General features: G+C 30.5%; 1 protein-coding gene across 1 annotated transcript in view; it reads right to left on the minus strand.

Annotated features, from left to right (window-relative positions):
• Positions 1-15,931, minus strand: part of LOC108746557 (liprin-alpha-1) — a 306,428-nt gene extending 290,497 nt beyond the window's left edge. The window contains exons 1-2 of the mRNA XM_018483406.1: positions 15,668-15,931; positions 12,808-13,156 (exon numbers count right to left, since the gene is read on the minus strand). Of these exons, the coding sequence (XP_018338908.1) occupies positions 12,808-13,056 (249 nt within the window). The 5' untranslated portion in view covers positions 13,057-13,156; positions 15,668-15,931. The remainder of the gene's footprint in view (positions 1-12,807; positions 13,157-15,667) is intronic.
• Positions 15,932-16,560: the final 629 nt, after the last annotated feature.

Here is a 16,560-nt window from a genome sequence, read left to right on the forward strand (position 1 = left end):
ATATATATATATATATATATATAATAATTCACATTGAATTAGTTAAAAAAGCATTAAAAATCTAGTTTCGACCGTTATAGGCTTGAATATTCTTACAATTAGTATTTATTACGTTACGGTCTTAATAAAATCATTTATTATTGTTTATATACGCTGTCTGAAAAAGGCATCATTGTTCCTACATATACCGATTATTGCGAAGAATACTATTAGACCTCGATGATCTAATGGCTTAGGACGCTCGTACAGAATACAATAGATCTGGATTCAAGTTCCGGCCGACATAATATTTTTTGTAATTTTATTTAAAGTTTTCAGCATTAACAGCATATCCTTCTAATATGATATCGGATTGAACATCAAAATTTGCTTGTCAATTTAATTTAATTAATTTTGTGATATTATTCCAATAATTTAATTGCGTTTGTAAGTCCGAAAAATCAATTCGGCGCGCAGTTTAAATAGTTACAAATATGGTATATATGCATGTACATATATGTATGTGTACAATTCACATTGAATTATTTAAAAAAACATTAATAAATATCTAGCTTCGACGTTTGTTACATGCTTGAACATTCTTACTTATAATTAGTAAATATTTTTAATTTTAATTATGATATCTTATTAAATATTTTCATAAATTTTATTACAATACAATAAATATTTTATAATATTTATAATAAGTATTTATGACTTGTACAATCTAAGACTACAAAAATATTTACAAAATATTCAAAATAAATCTTACAAATATTTTGTAAATATTTTATAAATATTATGTACTGGATCTTAACTATTCTTTGGTCATCAATGCTATTATTTATTTAAACTATTTTTAACAATTATTACTTATTTACAGCGACTACATCCATCTATCCCAAAATAAAGCAAATGAAAAATAAAGCCTTGAGCAAAAGTAGTTCTCTTGATTCTCCTAATAGCATAATAAGAAACTTGAAAAACAAATATCTCTATGGACTGCAAATATAAAAAAATGCAGATAAAAATAAATAAAAGCAAAAGTATGCTTAGATTCTAATATTTATATTCCCGTTTATAATTTATATAGATAAAAATATACATACACATGCGCGCGCGCGCGCGCACACACGCACGCTCGCATGCACGCACGCACGCACGCATATATATATGTCTGATATAATAAAAGGTTAAAATTAAAATTTTAATTCATAATTTGTACAACCATTTAATTGATGTAACATATTCATCATATATTAAATTAACACAAAAATTTGAGTGAACCACCATGCGATTTACGTTAAATTTGACATATTTTTTTCCAACGATGTATGGATTTTATGGATCATTAATATATCATTAATGCTTTGTATGCATTATTGATTTTCAGGTGAACGAACTAATTCAACAATTTATCGTGAAAAAGATGCAACCTAATCTTTGGTTGAGAATCCATATTTTATAGAATTAATTGAAGAATTAATGTAATAATAAATATAAATAAGACATTAAGCTGAGCGTTAGGAGTCGGCGCCAGATTTTATGTTGCGCAATAATTAATCAATATTAACAAATAAATTTAATTTGTACGCGCGGTTCAGCTCACGCTTTGAGCCATCTTCAGCAAGGTAGATCTTAAAAATTACCGCTTATCGCACTAAATATAGTGTCGAACTGTACGAGTATTTCGCAAAATCGCAGTTCTGACTTCCCAGTATGCAATTCCAGTGGAAATGCGGTGAGAAACGAATCATCTTCAACATTATCTGATGTTGTACCAACCAGTTGCAAAGTTGAGTGGAGCAGATAGTGAATCTCAAGCTATTAATTGTAACAAAAGTTTAGAAAAAATGGAAAATTGATTTTTTTTATGTGTAATGGCAAATTACATAACTAAGATAAAATGAACAAAAAAAAATAGAATAAAGTTTACAGCGTGAGCATCCAAAGCGGATAGACCTCATGTCTACGAATACATTATACTTACGCTACTAAACATCAAACGGCATTTGGACTGCGCGCGGGGTAATGAGGTGAGAAGAATAGCGAAAGGCAGAGCCGAGTCGAAAATCGACCGAGAAGTACAAATCGTGCCGAATTAAACGTCCTGAAGTAAACATCTTAACAATTGATTTTGAAAGCAACCTGAGTGGTGAATCTAAAATTAATCTTTCTAGGCAATTTCGGTATATTGCTCACACATTAAATTTACTCGCATTTCATGATTCATTAAAAACTTAGAATGATTAATCTTATTGTAAAATATAGTTTTTGAAAGGTGAACCGATATTTGAAATTTAGTCAGCCAGTCGACAAAAGCAGCCGGTATATTCTATGAGATTTGTAAATGTTGTAAAACGAGATAAAACAGTTTTTATAATAACATTAAAATCATATTAAACAATTAAATATAAAAAAAGTTTAGAAGTTTGTGAAAATTTAGAAAAATCCAAATTTACAGATTGTCAAATCTTTTTTATGGAAGAATATATAAATCATGGAACCTATTGCTTCTGCGCTTGACTTCCTACAAGGTGATAAGAATTCTTGTTTTGGTCATGTATTGCCTGTTCTCCTTCAAATGAAATAACTTGAAAAATTGAAATGAAAAAACTTTGAACATTTACGTTTTTATAAAATTTTATGCAACACTTTATCGATGGCTCTGGACAAACAATTTAAGAGTATAATTGACTTGACAAATACAAAAAATAGTCGATATTATATACCAGCAACTATTTCCATCCCAAAATTCAAATTAAAATAGCTTACAATGTCCGATTATTCAAATTCAAAACAATTATGTAAAAATGTATTATTAGAGGAAGCAGACTCTTTTCTTTGTAAAGACAAGTAATGTAGAAAAGTCTTCATCAGAATTACGCTGCCAAAATATAAAATTTCAAATTTTGTGCCCCCGCCGTTCCTTCGGAAACTATTCCCGCTCCCTTAGGTCAATGGTAAAGTACACTATTCGCCATGAGTTTCCGAAGGAACGACGGAAGCATAAAATCTGACACTTCATATTTTAGTGGCACAAATTATAACGCTTATATTGAAAGTAACGATTGATTCTATTCGTGGCGAAGGGTATTTTGCTCTTGAACCTAATAGTGTGCAATTCAGTTAGAAGTTGGTACTTGAGAAATGTATCAATATGTTAACTTTTTTGGTAGCACAAATTAGCACAAAATCAGTACTACTCGAATCTAATTTTATTTTTCTTTTTTCTTTTTTTTTTTGTGGTCCTGCTTGATGTTAAGCTATCAATGCCACACGTTTCTTCTAAACGGCATATGATACAAAATTGTTTTTTATAGCATAAATTAGCACAAAATGAGCACTAAATAGTTCAAAAGGTCTGTTTCGATTCTCCTCATTTGGTCCTGCTGGCTTGACAGAGATAAAGTACAATGCTCAATATTTATCTGATAAGTCCAAAGACTTAAATAGTTCGGATAAAAATCCATTTATAAAAATGATATTTATGAAGTACGTTTTTACCGAGCTCCGCATCTGTTGAACATATATTTAATACAGGGCAACAAATTTCAACACCGCGACAAAATAATTTATCCGGCAAAAATTTTGAATATTTAATTTTTGTAAAACACAATAAATAATTATGTAAAATTAATAATGAAAAATGTTTACAAAGAGCTGGCACAGGATCTAAGTGTGAAAGTAAATTTATTAGAATGATAATAACATAAAAGAAAAATCGTAAATGTATCGACCTTTATTTTTTAGGTTATCATAAATGTCAATAAATATTGTAGATTAATCAAAAAAAATTAATTAATGGCTTTATAAGTGTTACTTCATTTTATTTTATATGTTAAACTTACTTGCATAGAATATTTATGTATGTGCATATAAAATATACATATAATAAATGAATATTACGTACAGATACATGAAATACATAGATCATACGTAACATGCAAGTCATTTTGACGTCAAAATAACGTCATTTTGTTGTCGAAATACAATTTATTCTGAAATTTTATGTTAAAAATGAAAGTACCTACTAAACTTAGGTACTTTTAAGGTACATTTAGGATACCTGTACCTGTACATAAGTATTTTACTTTTTTAGTACCTGTACCTCGGTACATTTTTTCTAGAGTACCTGTACCTAAGTATTGAAAATAGGAGTACCTTGAACAACAGGCAACATTGTATGAAAATATAATATTAGGTTAAGTAAAAAGTCATCGCGTTTTTTTAAAAGACATCTATCAGTAAAAACCGCAATTACTTTCTTACCAACAATATAAATATATCTTAATAGAGTAAAGTTTCAGCTTTAAAAATCTCTTTTTTAAATTATACGATAACAATTATACGATAACAATTTTTAATGGAGTTATGAGCAATTAAAGTCAAAATAATTCTTTTATTTAATCCGCGATAACTCAGTAATCAAAAGTCGTAGGAATATTTAAAAAAAACGATTTTGTAGGGAATGTATCAAGCTTTCACGATAGGTAATCGAAAATTTTCTCAAATTCGTTTTGGACACGTTACAAATCCACAAAGTGAGAAGAAAATTTTTCGTCTTTTTCAGCTCGTAGTTTTTGGTATGTAAAAATTATCAAACTCATATAAACTTAAAAAATGTGATAAGCTTTTAAAAGTAGAGATTTCAAGCTTTAAAACCCTTTTTTTAAATTTGAATTTCATTCATTATTGACGAAGATATTGTATATACAACTTTGAGCTAAAAAATACGCGATGACTTTTTACTCAATCTAATATTTCCTGAAAATCTTAATAACTTTTTTTCCAAAAGAAGCTTTTTTTTTAACTTTTTATACACGTTTAGGCACGTTCTGGGAGATATTGATAGGGAACCTTGATAGGGAACAATTTAAAAATCGCTCTTGTAAAAAAAGTTATTAAAAAATTAACTTCGGAAAGAGAAGTTTCCGTCTATCTCTGAAATTTATTTGTTAATAACTTGATTTCTAAAAAGGGTTTCAAAACTGTACAGATGCCTTCCTAATACCTTCTACGTATATAAAAAGTAACGTATATAAAAAGTTTAAAGAGAAGGCTCCTCTTGAAAAAAAAGTTATTAACAGATTTCCAGAAAATATTATATTTTCATATTATACCATCTTTAAGCCTTAGAACGTTATGTTTTTTACCGTATTATTTTTTTACTGAACCTGTTTATATCGCTTTGTAGGATTATTCTCAAATGGCGCATATTGTTTGTTTTGATGTAATCTGTTTAGAACAATTTTTTGCGCAGTAGCACTCTCAGCGAGAATATCGATGAGCACTACTGATCAAGTGTTGCGCGCACGACTGCTAAGTCCGCTGCTTATCTTCAGCGCTATATCGAAACAGCTTCTTAGCATATGGGAGTTCAGGAATAAAGTACCAGTAAAAAATTTATTGCTCGCTTAAAGGTGCAGAGATGTGAGAATTTTTTGTTCTCAAGGTACGCAAGTTACGAATTTGTTGTAAAAAGTAAGTTATTTTTTTCTTAAATTGTTTAATGTATATACATCTGTACTCTTTTCCCGGATATATACTTTTGCCGAAATAATCGCAATTTAAATGTTAAAATAATTTCTTCTCGCAATTATTTCGGCTGTAATTATATGTATCTTTTGTTTATTAATTCTCTTTGTAATTTTTATTTTAACATCCGACTAGCAGTTTTAGTTTGTAAGACTTTCATTTTTGTCATCTTTTTGTGTACTGATGATGGTCAAATCTTGACCGAAACGTCTACTTATTTATTTGGAATTTTAAATATATGACTTGTTTAACATCTATTGCTGTGGCTGTATGCTCTTTATTATTTATATTTTGTAATTGTTTAGCCACTTTCAAACATTTTATTTTTAATAATTATTATGTATTTGTAATGAAATTGTTAGGTATTATATCATATTAAAGCCAGTTTTTTTTGCTAATACTAAATACATACTTTCATGTTCTTAAGATTTTTAAGCCTTAATTACATCTCATTTTAGAGTCTTAATTTATATGTCTGAGTCCAAATCACCCATGGCGTTTTTGATTGGCTCTGTAATTATCACAAATCTCAATAAAAAATTTTTTTTCTAATAAAACGCCAGAATGTATAGAATCAAAATATCAAAACATAGAAAGGTTTTGATAATAATTGAAAAAGTTATGCCAAAAAACAATTCGTGAAAAAATGCAATAATCAATTTTTTTTCAACAAATCATATCTTTATAGTAAAAAAAAGGTATAGGTAAAAATAAGTAGTGTTATGAAAAGAGAAAAATGTGAACTTTAAGAAAAAAATATGTTAATATGAAAAAAATATATATTATATTGATTCATTCCAAAAAGTATAATTATTTGTATGAGTATAATGGAAGCATTTTTAAGTCAATTTAAATTAATATTAACTTCAGTTCATATAATATTAACTGAAGTTCATTCTTGGGAATCGATACAGAACGTTATTATCAGATAATGACAATTTGGATAAAACAACATGATGATTGCTTTAAAACATTTGTAAAAATGGACGAAAATTATGCTTATCCTCTCTGAGAGTCAATAAATAATCAGTCAATAAAAAAAAAGTGACAAAAGGCACGTGAAGTGTTTTTATTCAATGCGCATGTGTAGCTTATTTTCACTTACACATACCTTTATCACTTTTTGCGATCAGAAGGGATAAGCACAGTTTTCGTTCATTTTTACAAATGTTTTAAAGCAATCTCATCATTTTGTTTTATCTAAATTGTCTTTATTTATAAAGTATGTAAAAATTAACGTGTCATTTCTCGCTTCTAACGTCATGATTCAATATGGCTGTGGTGACTACTCTTAAGTAGAATAAGCTGATTTAATTTATATTGAAGAAGACAGTGAGTCAAAAAAGTCTAATATATAGACTGTGAGTCTATATATTATTTAGTACGTTACCTTAATATTAAACAATTACTATCAAACATCATTGTATGCTCGTTTATTTAGTCGTTTTTGTAATTAAATTATTTTGCAATGAAAATATTTTATATTAAATACATAATAATTTCGACATATTTACGATTTTATAATTACGAGAAAATAGAGTGATCTTTTCATCAAGAAGTCTTTCTCGCAAAAATATTTTTTTTGACAATAAATATTTGTTTTAATTATAAGAGGACAACACATGTGCTTAAATACAGCACTAATAAACAGACACTTACTAAAAACGAATCTTTATTTTCGGCCAAAATCTACCTTTGAAAAGCTGATCACTCATTTTCAAAATTTTGAAAAAATAAGCAGAGTTCTGGTTGCCTCTCGAAGAGTTCTAGAATTCTGTATCAATTTTAGAAAAAATTCTGTCGAATTTTTCTAACAAAATTTTTTTTTTTTTTAGGAAAAAATTTTTGTTTAGATTTTGGCCATTCTATTATGAGTTCTGATAGCCCCCCCAAAAATTCTAAAGATTATCCTTGATAATCGATGCGCTAAAACCAATATCTAAAAAGTTCTAGAACTTTGAAGTTTCAATTTTTGAATTTTTCTAATTGTAGACCACGCAGGTCAAAATTTTTTTTCAAAAATCCGGCATTTTATTGAGAGTTCTGATAGCTCTCCGAAGAGTTCTAACGATTATCCCTAATAATGCAATAGCTGAAACCGCAAACAAAAAAATTCTAGCGCTTCCAAATAGAAAAATTCGAAATCTGACACTTCAAAGCTCTAAAACTTTTTAGATATTGGTTTTAGCGCATCGGTTATTAAGGATAATCATTACTTCTAGAACTCTTCAGGGAACTACCAGAACTCTCAATAAAATGACGGATTTCCGAAAAAGAATTTTTATGTGAACTTGAAAAATTCAAAAGTTGAAACTTCAAAGTACTAGAACTTTTTAGATATTAGTTTCAGCGCATCGGTTATTGCTAATATTGTAGCAATATTACTGCAACTTTTGTGCTGTTGGGATTCAAACATTAATTAGATCATTCCAAATAACAAATTTATTTAAATACAATAAAATTTATTAAATCTAAAAAATCTTTTACTCTGTGTACTATCTGATTTTCCTAAATAAAAGATCCAATAAAATTAAAACAATATACAAATAAAAGAGCTATGAATCAATATTGTAGCAATATTACGCGTTGCAGCAATATTGCAGCAATATTGCTGGAAGTTTTATATTGTTGGGAAATCAATAAGTACAATTGTTTGAATTTAAAACAATGTATATCTTCGTCTTAACTACATTATTTATTTGAACAGACAATTTCTATCTTTCGCATTCGCGCGACTAACTGTATAACACAAACACAATTGATATAGCACGTAACGCTTTTCGTTTAAGCTTGTTATTAGACGTATGAGCCGTTGCTGCCGTAATTTCGGCCAAAAAATGTAATGTTTGTTGTAAGAAAGCAATTTATTTGCATAGAACAACCTTTATCAATATATTTTGCTATTTTCAAATAAATAATTTTTTTCATTGTTTGTATTCATTGTAACCAAATAATTATAATATATTGTTTGATTGAAACATATTACTTCAAATAATAATGTTATTTCTATTAAGGAGAAATTCCGTTTTTTGGGGGAAAAAAATCGATTTTTTTATAAAATATTATAAAATCAAATGTTAAAAATATATACAGCAAATTTCAAATCGAAATTCGTAAAATTAGCGAAGTTATGAGCAATAAATCAATTCGGCGCGCAGGTATATACAGTAAGTCAAGTAAGAGCGTGGTCGAGTTCATGTTATTAACCTTGAGATAGGTTCGAATAGTTTCATACGATATATCTAAACCTTTCTGCTTCAATTTTGCTTGTCCTTAACGCAGTGTTAAGCCAGGATTCCGCGAAAACAGAGTCACTATTTTTTTATCGTCTTTTTTTGTCCACTTTGCATATCGAGCCACGCTAATGTGTGTTCTGGTAAATCATCGACATTTTTTGCCACATTATATCGCTGCACTCACTTCTGTATGAATGATTTCGACTTTTTCATATATTTAGCAGCCGCTAATTGTGACATTTTTGGACCTTTCGGGTGAGTGCAGAGAAACACAATGTGAGGAACACGCTTCATAGCGTGATGCGTATTTGGTACTCATGGCGCTTAATGTGATTCTCTTAAGAAAGTTCAATGACAACTGAATCTTCCTTGATAGTGCATCAAGGACAAAGGTGCTCTCTATAGATTCATAATAGATTTAGGGCGATATCTTTTATTAGTTTTGAGTAAGGCCGACCACGCTCTTACTTGACTTACTGTAACTTAGCGCACTACAACTTTAAACGCGTTTTTCTCGAAATAGTTTTTTCGTGATTGGTGCATCTACGAAGCTAATAGACCGATCATCTTCCGCTTTAAACTACATGTTGAGGAAACATTCCTTTTTTTTCGTATGATGAAAAAGAAAAACAATCCGTTATATATTTTATTTTTATTGCAAAAAGTTCAACCAATTTTTAGAGCGATGATTTTTATTTGACAAATCGCCATTTTCTCAATTATCAATTTTTTTTGTCTATTTATCCAACGATAACTATATGTATATAAAATTAATAAACGCTATCAGATTTTTATATTTTAGATGACCGAGACGGAAGATATCTTGCACAATGACGGAGATACTTCACTACCATGTTTGAGGAGAAATAACAGGCGTAATATTGGGTCAAATTTAATAAAAAAAAAATATAATTGCATTTAAATATAGTAAAACAATTCCAAAATTCAAATGTATTGACTTTATACTTTGGTCAAAAAAAATTTTTTTACCTAAAAAAAACGGAATTCCCCCCTTAAACAATAGAGGTTTCTCAAATAAAACAACAAAATTTTTATTAAAACAAATAATGGTAATAATGGTATAAACATATGTTGTTCCAATGAAACAAATTTCAGTCAAATAAATAGAAATACTGAATCTAAAGAAACTTTTTTTCTGTGTAAATATGTTCTTAGTAAAAATTATATTTTTGAATTATATTTTTATTTTATGTGATCAAAATAAAATGTATTATTCCACTATTAAAACCTGTAAAATGTTATTACAGAAAAACAAATATAAATTTTAGTTCTACTTCTTATTTTAATGTAGCAATTTTGAATATATAAAGTGTGGTTTTGCCATAGTTAAGTTGTAATTGAATATTCACACGTGCGATACAGCATGTTAATCTATTCTTTTTTTATATATGTACCCTATCCCCGCAATCCAATTTTTTTCATTTTATTACAATATTTCGATAACTTTTTAGCAACGAGCAAGACAAAAAATTTTACATAAAGAAAAATGTTAGGATTAATTCTGCTCACTTTGTTCCGCTAACTTATAAAAAGTTAGAAATCATCTTAGAAAAATCCTTTAAAAACATTGAACAGTATTTGCGGATAAATGGAAAATTTCCTAATAGAAACATAATAGCAGTGGCATATTAATTTATTAAAAAGAACAGAATTTTGTGTTGCAGAAGGAGGACATTTGAACATTTATTTATCGTTAAAAAGATTTACAATTTTTCTCTATTAATGAATATTTAGATTTACATATATTAATAAAATTAATTAAACATATATAAACATATATAATAAAATAATATTCCTTATACACGTTAAATTCGTCTTATAGCGTTTTTCATTGAAAAAAACTAGTGCAGTATCAGCGATGAAAACTGCATTAGTAACAGTGCAGGTTCAGTGAAATACATCACTGAATTACTTATTTTATAATAATATTCTGACTTTTATTATTTATATTTTTAACAAAAAACTTTTTTATTAATTTTTCTTAAATTTCAAAAATTTTAAACATCAAAATATTTAGATTGCATAGATATTATTACACATACTAGATCTAGAAATAATATTATTATTGTTATGAAGATAATTAGAATAATATTATATCTTAACGTAATATCATACCTTAAAATATAAACATAATTTTAATTAATTTCAACTTGCACTTATCTCCATTGTTTTTGAAAACAATAGAGAAAAAGTTGAATTCAGTGCAACTTTTTTGCACCTGTTTTGTCAGTGTAACATTAAATACTGAAAATACGTGAACTGATTTTAACAGTGGAATAATAAAACATTTTATTGCTGTCAGTGTGCACAAGTTGCACTATACTTCTTCTAATGAGAAACGCTATTAAAGATCCTTATAATGTTATGAAAAAAAATTGCACGGTGCTATTTAAAAAAATTTAAGATAATTTTAATTTATTTATTTAAAAAGTTATATCGTGACCTTTTTACAAAGTCTTAATTCTCCCACCTCTATATTTTTCTGTTAATTTATTAGTTCTATATACATGCATTATTATTCTCTCAAATGTCTTGCACTGATGGTTAATGGATTTTCATAATGTTACGCTTTATTCGTGTCTACTAAAGTATGTACAGCCGTAAGTTTTCGTTTAATTATTGTATATATACAATATAATATTAAGATAATTATAATATTAAGATTTACCATTGTTCATGAGAATTTTTATTATTACAGTAATGGTATCATTTTATCGATTGACTCACGTATACATTATTCAAACAAATACTATAACGTTTGAAGAATTTAAATTTTGAACACACATCTCTATAATTTTATCAAAAGACTTGTTATAATAATATTATAGTTTATATATTAATTTATTAATGCATCAGTTTACTACTGAGTTTTGACCAAAAAATGTGATCAAAACGTCTAAAATTCTATTAATAAATATTAATTTTACACACAAAAAACCTGTGTCGGATCGTATAGGCTTTATTTTTATCCATTTGATTATACAATTGAGCTTTTACACTTCATGTATTTTTATTTAAAAAGCTGTTTCAATTTTTTAAATCAGAGCTGTTGTCTATTTAATAATTTAACCCGCGCGTAGTCTAAAAGTCGATCGGTGAAGTAAGCAGTAGGAACCAAGCTGAAAATCGGCCAAAATGTGCAACTAAACCCCAGCTCTGTTTTAAATGTAACTTATAGCATGAAATAAATAAATATCTAATTTACGATTTTTTTGTTATTCCAGAAGCATCCCAAAAATTGTGCGGATGTATATTGGTGCTGAATACCCTACACTTCAGCGGTAAAGTAAAATATACTAAACAAGGAGTTAATTATGACGTTAGCAACATGCTTATCTCGCGGAAAGTGGAGCAACTACAAAGATAATATGTGTGCGAGTATAGTTCGCATTAAATCAGCTTCCGCGGTACGTTTGTTACGTAAACGTTTTAGCGATTGCGAAGATCCATGATCATAATTAAATATAATTAAAAAGATCACATAACATAATTAAAAAGAGCCTCGACAAAAAAATTTTGTCTAAAGAAATATAAATTCAATACCGTGTCATCATTACAAAATTATTCGTCCGAAATTTCATTGCTCTTTCCATAGAAAAAATCAGTCTTGTTCTAAATAATTAAACTATAACTATAACTATAACTTAACACATCTTAAAATCTTTAACGTTTTAACATTATCAAAATAAAAAAGATTTCAAAATTCGCAGTAGAGTGTAAAAAAATATATATATATTAAAACATCTTCATTTTTCTACAATCTGACACCTTTTTTATCTCTTTTTTTAAAGCAATTATTTACATTGTCAATCCGTAGTCCGATACAGGCATAAGGCCGCTATTGTTTTTATAAACATGTTAAATCATTGCACGCAATCAACCATAGATAAATACAGAGTTATAAGTATGTTTGTGCTTGAAAAATTTTTGCTCTTGAAATGAGATGAATTGATGATTCGAGCGTCGAAAAGAGAAAAAGCGAAGATACTGAATTTGAAAAGTGTAAACAATGCGAACAGACTTAGTGACTTGCCTGGGGAATATTTGCGTTAAGCTGGCGATTCAAGGCATCCCGTTCCTTCTCGACCTCTGTCAATCGCGCCTCCATTTCCTGCAGCCGTTCTTGGTGCTCGCGCATCGATTCCATCATTTTGTCACGCTCGTCTAGCATTTGCACCATCAGTTGCTCAATGTTCCCGTCCTCGCCGGAGAATTGCGAGCTCCGCTGGCTCATACTGTCCTCCGCAATCGTCGGCATCACATCACACATCATATTCCACATTTTGCACGTTGTAGATATATCGTCCTCACGTCGCGATAGTTCTCTGTGCTCGTCGGAATTATTGTATTATTTTGTTATTCGCACCCCGGAAGCAATGGATCTGTGGCATAATCACCGGCGAATTACATGCGCCTCTAACGACCACGCGCACCATTCGAGCGCGTGACACAAGCGCATGTAGAATGATGTATACACGTAATATATACGTGCACACGCGCGCTCGTATCACACGTAATCTACACTCACACGTACGCGTATTACGTATAAACGCACACATAAAGTAAAAGGAAAAACGAAAATCAACGTTTCTCTTTTCCCTGCCGAACTTATCTCATTATTATGCTTATCTCATCTTAATTCATTTCTACTATTTCTTTTATCTCATTTTCTCTCTCCTTTCTATCTCTTTCTATCTCTCTTTTCTCTTGTCCATTTCTCACAGGTTAATATTTATAGTCGGTTCTTATATTTAAGACTGTCTTAAGTAGACTGTCTTAGAACAAGAGTACAGAGTTTTGCATAACATATATCTTATAAGAAAATGAATCAATCAAAGGCCTTTATTTTTCTTTTCATTTCATAAAATAAAAGACTTTGATTAGGGTTGATTTTCTCATGCTTTATGCGTTATGCAAAGGTGTATGCTTCGGCTCTTAAGAAGTCATAAATCATCATATAGCCATATTAGCATCTTTACCTTCTGGGACATTCTTTGCCTTTCCTTATTACTGATCTTCTTTTGCCCTACCTTAATCAATAATTGCCCACTCTCTATCTTGCTCCAAATATGTACAGGTTACAGCTTTGTATTAACATTTCTTTCGCGTGATGAATCCGACTCAATTTTTAAGAGAAAGTACTTTTTACGCATGTGAATAAAGCAAGTGCTGATTCTGCGAAACTTGCGCTTGTTGTTGACAACTAGCCAATTTATGGCTTTTACCGTTCCGCAAAATTTATTCTCTGATGAATCCGCAATTAACTTACAATCAATACTTTTCAGTATTTTTGCTCATCAATATTATTGTTTTTCAAATTAAATATATAAGCCATTATATAAATCAAATGTCCCTGCTTTGCGAGTAAGAAAATCAGTAAAAACACGCGTCTCTATTTCTCCCTCAACGAAGACTTCCACGCGATCGCTCCCGCTTCGATCGAAACTATTCGTCTACTGTCACGACTTCGAAGCCGACATTTCCCGATCATGCGGCGCATTTGCTTCGCCGATCGTACAAGTGACGGATCGTGCGTCGGCCGTCGCCCGTAAAAGTCTCCTTGCCGCGTGCGTTCTTGACATGTATATGTCTAATATCGCAATTTTTAGTTATATCAGAAAAAGAAAGAAGGAAAGAGAGAAACTTGCGCGCGCTCTCAGTCAAATTCGAAAGCCAATGTTCATTTTATCGGCTCCTTCCTTATTGGATGTTTAATCGCTTCTGCAGTTTAGTTATGAATACATCATTCTTTGGTTTTTCAGATTATTTGGTAATATTTTTTCATCGGATTCAAACACGGAAATCAATATCATGCTCCATTCAATGAAATTAATCGATTGCAGATCAATTTTGGTTAAACAGTTCGCATACATCATCATGATAAATAGATCTATAACACCTTAAGCATGAATTATCGCACCGTGTTCTTTCTTGTATCCCAGAAAGAATTCATTACCAAGCCACTTAACAATTTTTTTGTATCTGTGTTCTTATTCTTATAGATGAAGTTTCAAGGTATTACTTCCCAATTTCACTTGTGTTCGCAGGAATTTTTTGTTATCTTGAAAACGCTTACTTATAGAATCTATAAATTTTCGCAATTTCAAAATTTCCTCTTTCAAAACAAATATTCAACTGTTTCTGAACAACACAGTAATTTCTTTCCATCTCCTTCTAAATTCTCTATCTCTGAATTTCTTCTTTTTTTCAAAACAGGTATCTATTCATTTTGTAATACATAATATAACTATCACTTTTTTATTCTTCTTATAACTTGACTTGCAATTTCAGAACAATTTTGAAGGAGCAACCAGTTACGTCGATAGTATAATAATAATAATGATACTAGCCATAATACTACTGTATTCAGCCAATTCTGTAAAGCACTTGGAGAGAGCACCAAACAGAACAAGAGAGGGAAAGACGTAGTTTTCTACTTCCCAGGTATTTTATCTTGCTTTTTTCTCTAGTTCAGTACTATCACACTTTTGACTGCACTTTTGACTTTTTAATTCTGTGCCTGTTCATTAGGAACCCGCAGAATATTGTTATAACCTCGAAGAAAGCCGGCGACACCTCATTCTTAGATTCTCAAATTTATCAGCACATGTTAATTTACGCTTCGATTTTTGCCAATTTTTCCTTTTCAATTCTGAAGCGCTATAAGCAGAAGCTTTCGCGAAGATCATCTTTCTCGCATAAATATGCAGTAATAGAAATTCGCAGAAAGGAAATTGGTGATCTCCTATACCAGACATTCCCACAACGTTTACTTACTTATCACCAACGTCAAAGAGAGTGTGAGAGAGAGAGAGAGAAAGAGAGGTGAGATAATAAAAGAGAGGGAAAGACTGGACGAGCACACGGAGCCGATTTATACATATAATTCTTACACGACAAGCACTGCGCTGCACAGAGCTAAAATTTTGAGTTCAGCTCACAGCAGTGACGACAATAATGCGGCAAGGCGTCATTCTAATAAAGTATTATTTTGCACGTAATGTCAAACACCGACACACCTATTACCCGGAATTCCGCCCAGCCTCGTCTACAATACACCATTCCCGATACCGACGGCCATCTTGCGCCATGACGTCGCCGTCATCGAAGGCGCGCCCGACTCCGCCCGAGCACCGTCGTTGTAACCGTAGAATATAAGCCGCGTTCTGCGATCGGTGGAGCATACCATGACGCTCGAGATCGATCATAGTACGAAGCAGAGAGAAGCCTGAGAGAGGCCATCTCGGTATTTTTCGTGGAACCTCTCCCGTATACTAGCGCCAGTATATCTATTTTCAAATTGAGTACTACGTAACTACATGATGGCGATAAGATAGATGTGGTGCGAGTCCATACTAAATCGCAAAAATTGACGTGTATATGGCCCGAATTCAATAGGCCGGAATTCATAGTCCGTTCTTAATCTCAAGCAATGTTTTAAGATGCTAACATGGCTCTCCGATTGTTTATACACTAGCTTAAGACCATCTCGAATCTTGAGCAATGTCTATGAATTTCGCTCTATATAATCGTTCTTCAGATCTCAGGTCTGGTCTCCAACGTCAGAACTTCGATTTCAATCTCCAATCTAAATTTCCATGCTAGTGGCTAATCATCAAATTCAGTTCTTCATTACTGTTCGTGACTGAGCGAGAAATATGAGAATAAAATAAAACGTGGTGAGCAGTGGTGAGGGTACAAGATCTAATGCACCGCCGAGATACTATTAAAGATCGTCAACCCTGGGCAAATTTTCGGCTGTATAAAAAGGGGCCCAGAGGTTCAA

This window comes from Trachymyrmex septentrionalis, unplaced genomic scaffold, assembly GCF_001594115.1.
Source record: "Trachymyrmex septentrionalis isolate Tsep2-gDNA-1 unplaced genomic scaffold, Tsep1.0 scaffold178, whole genome shotgun sequence".
In the NCBI taxonomy this organism is placed as follows: Eukaryota; Metazoa; Arthropoda; class Insecta; order Hymenoptera; family Formicidae; genus Trachymyrmex; species Trachymyrmex septentrionalis.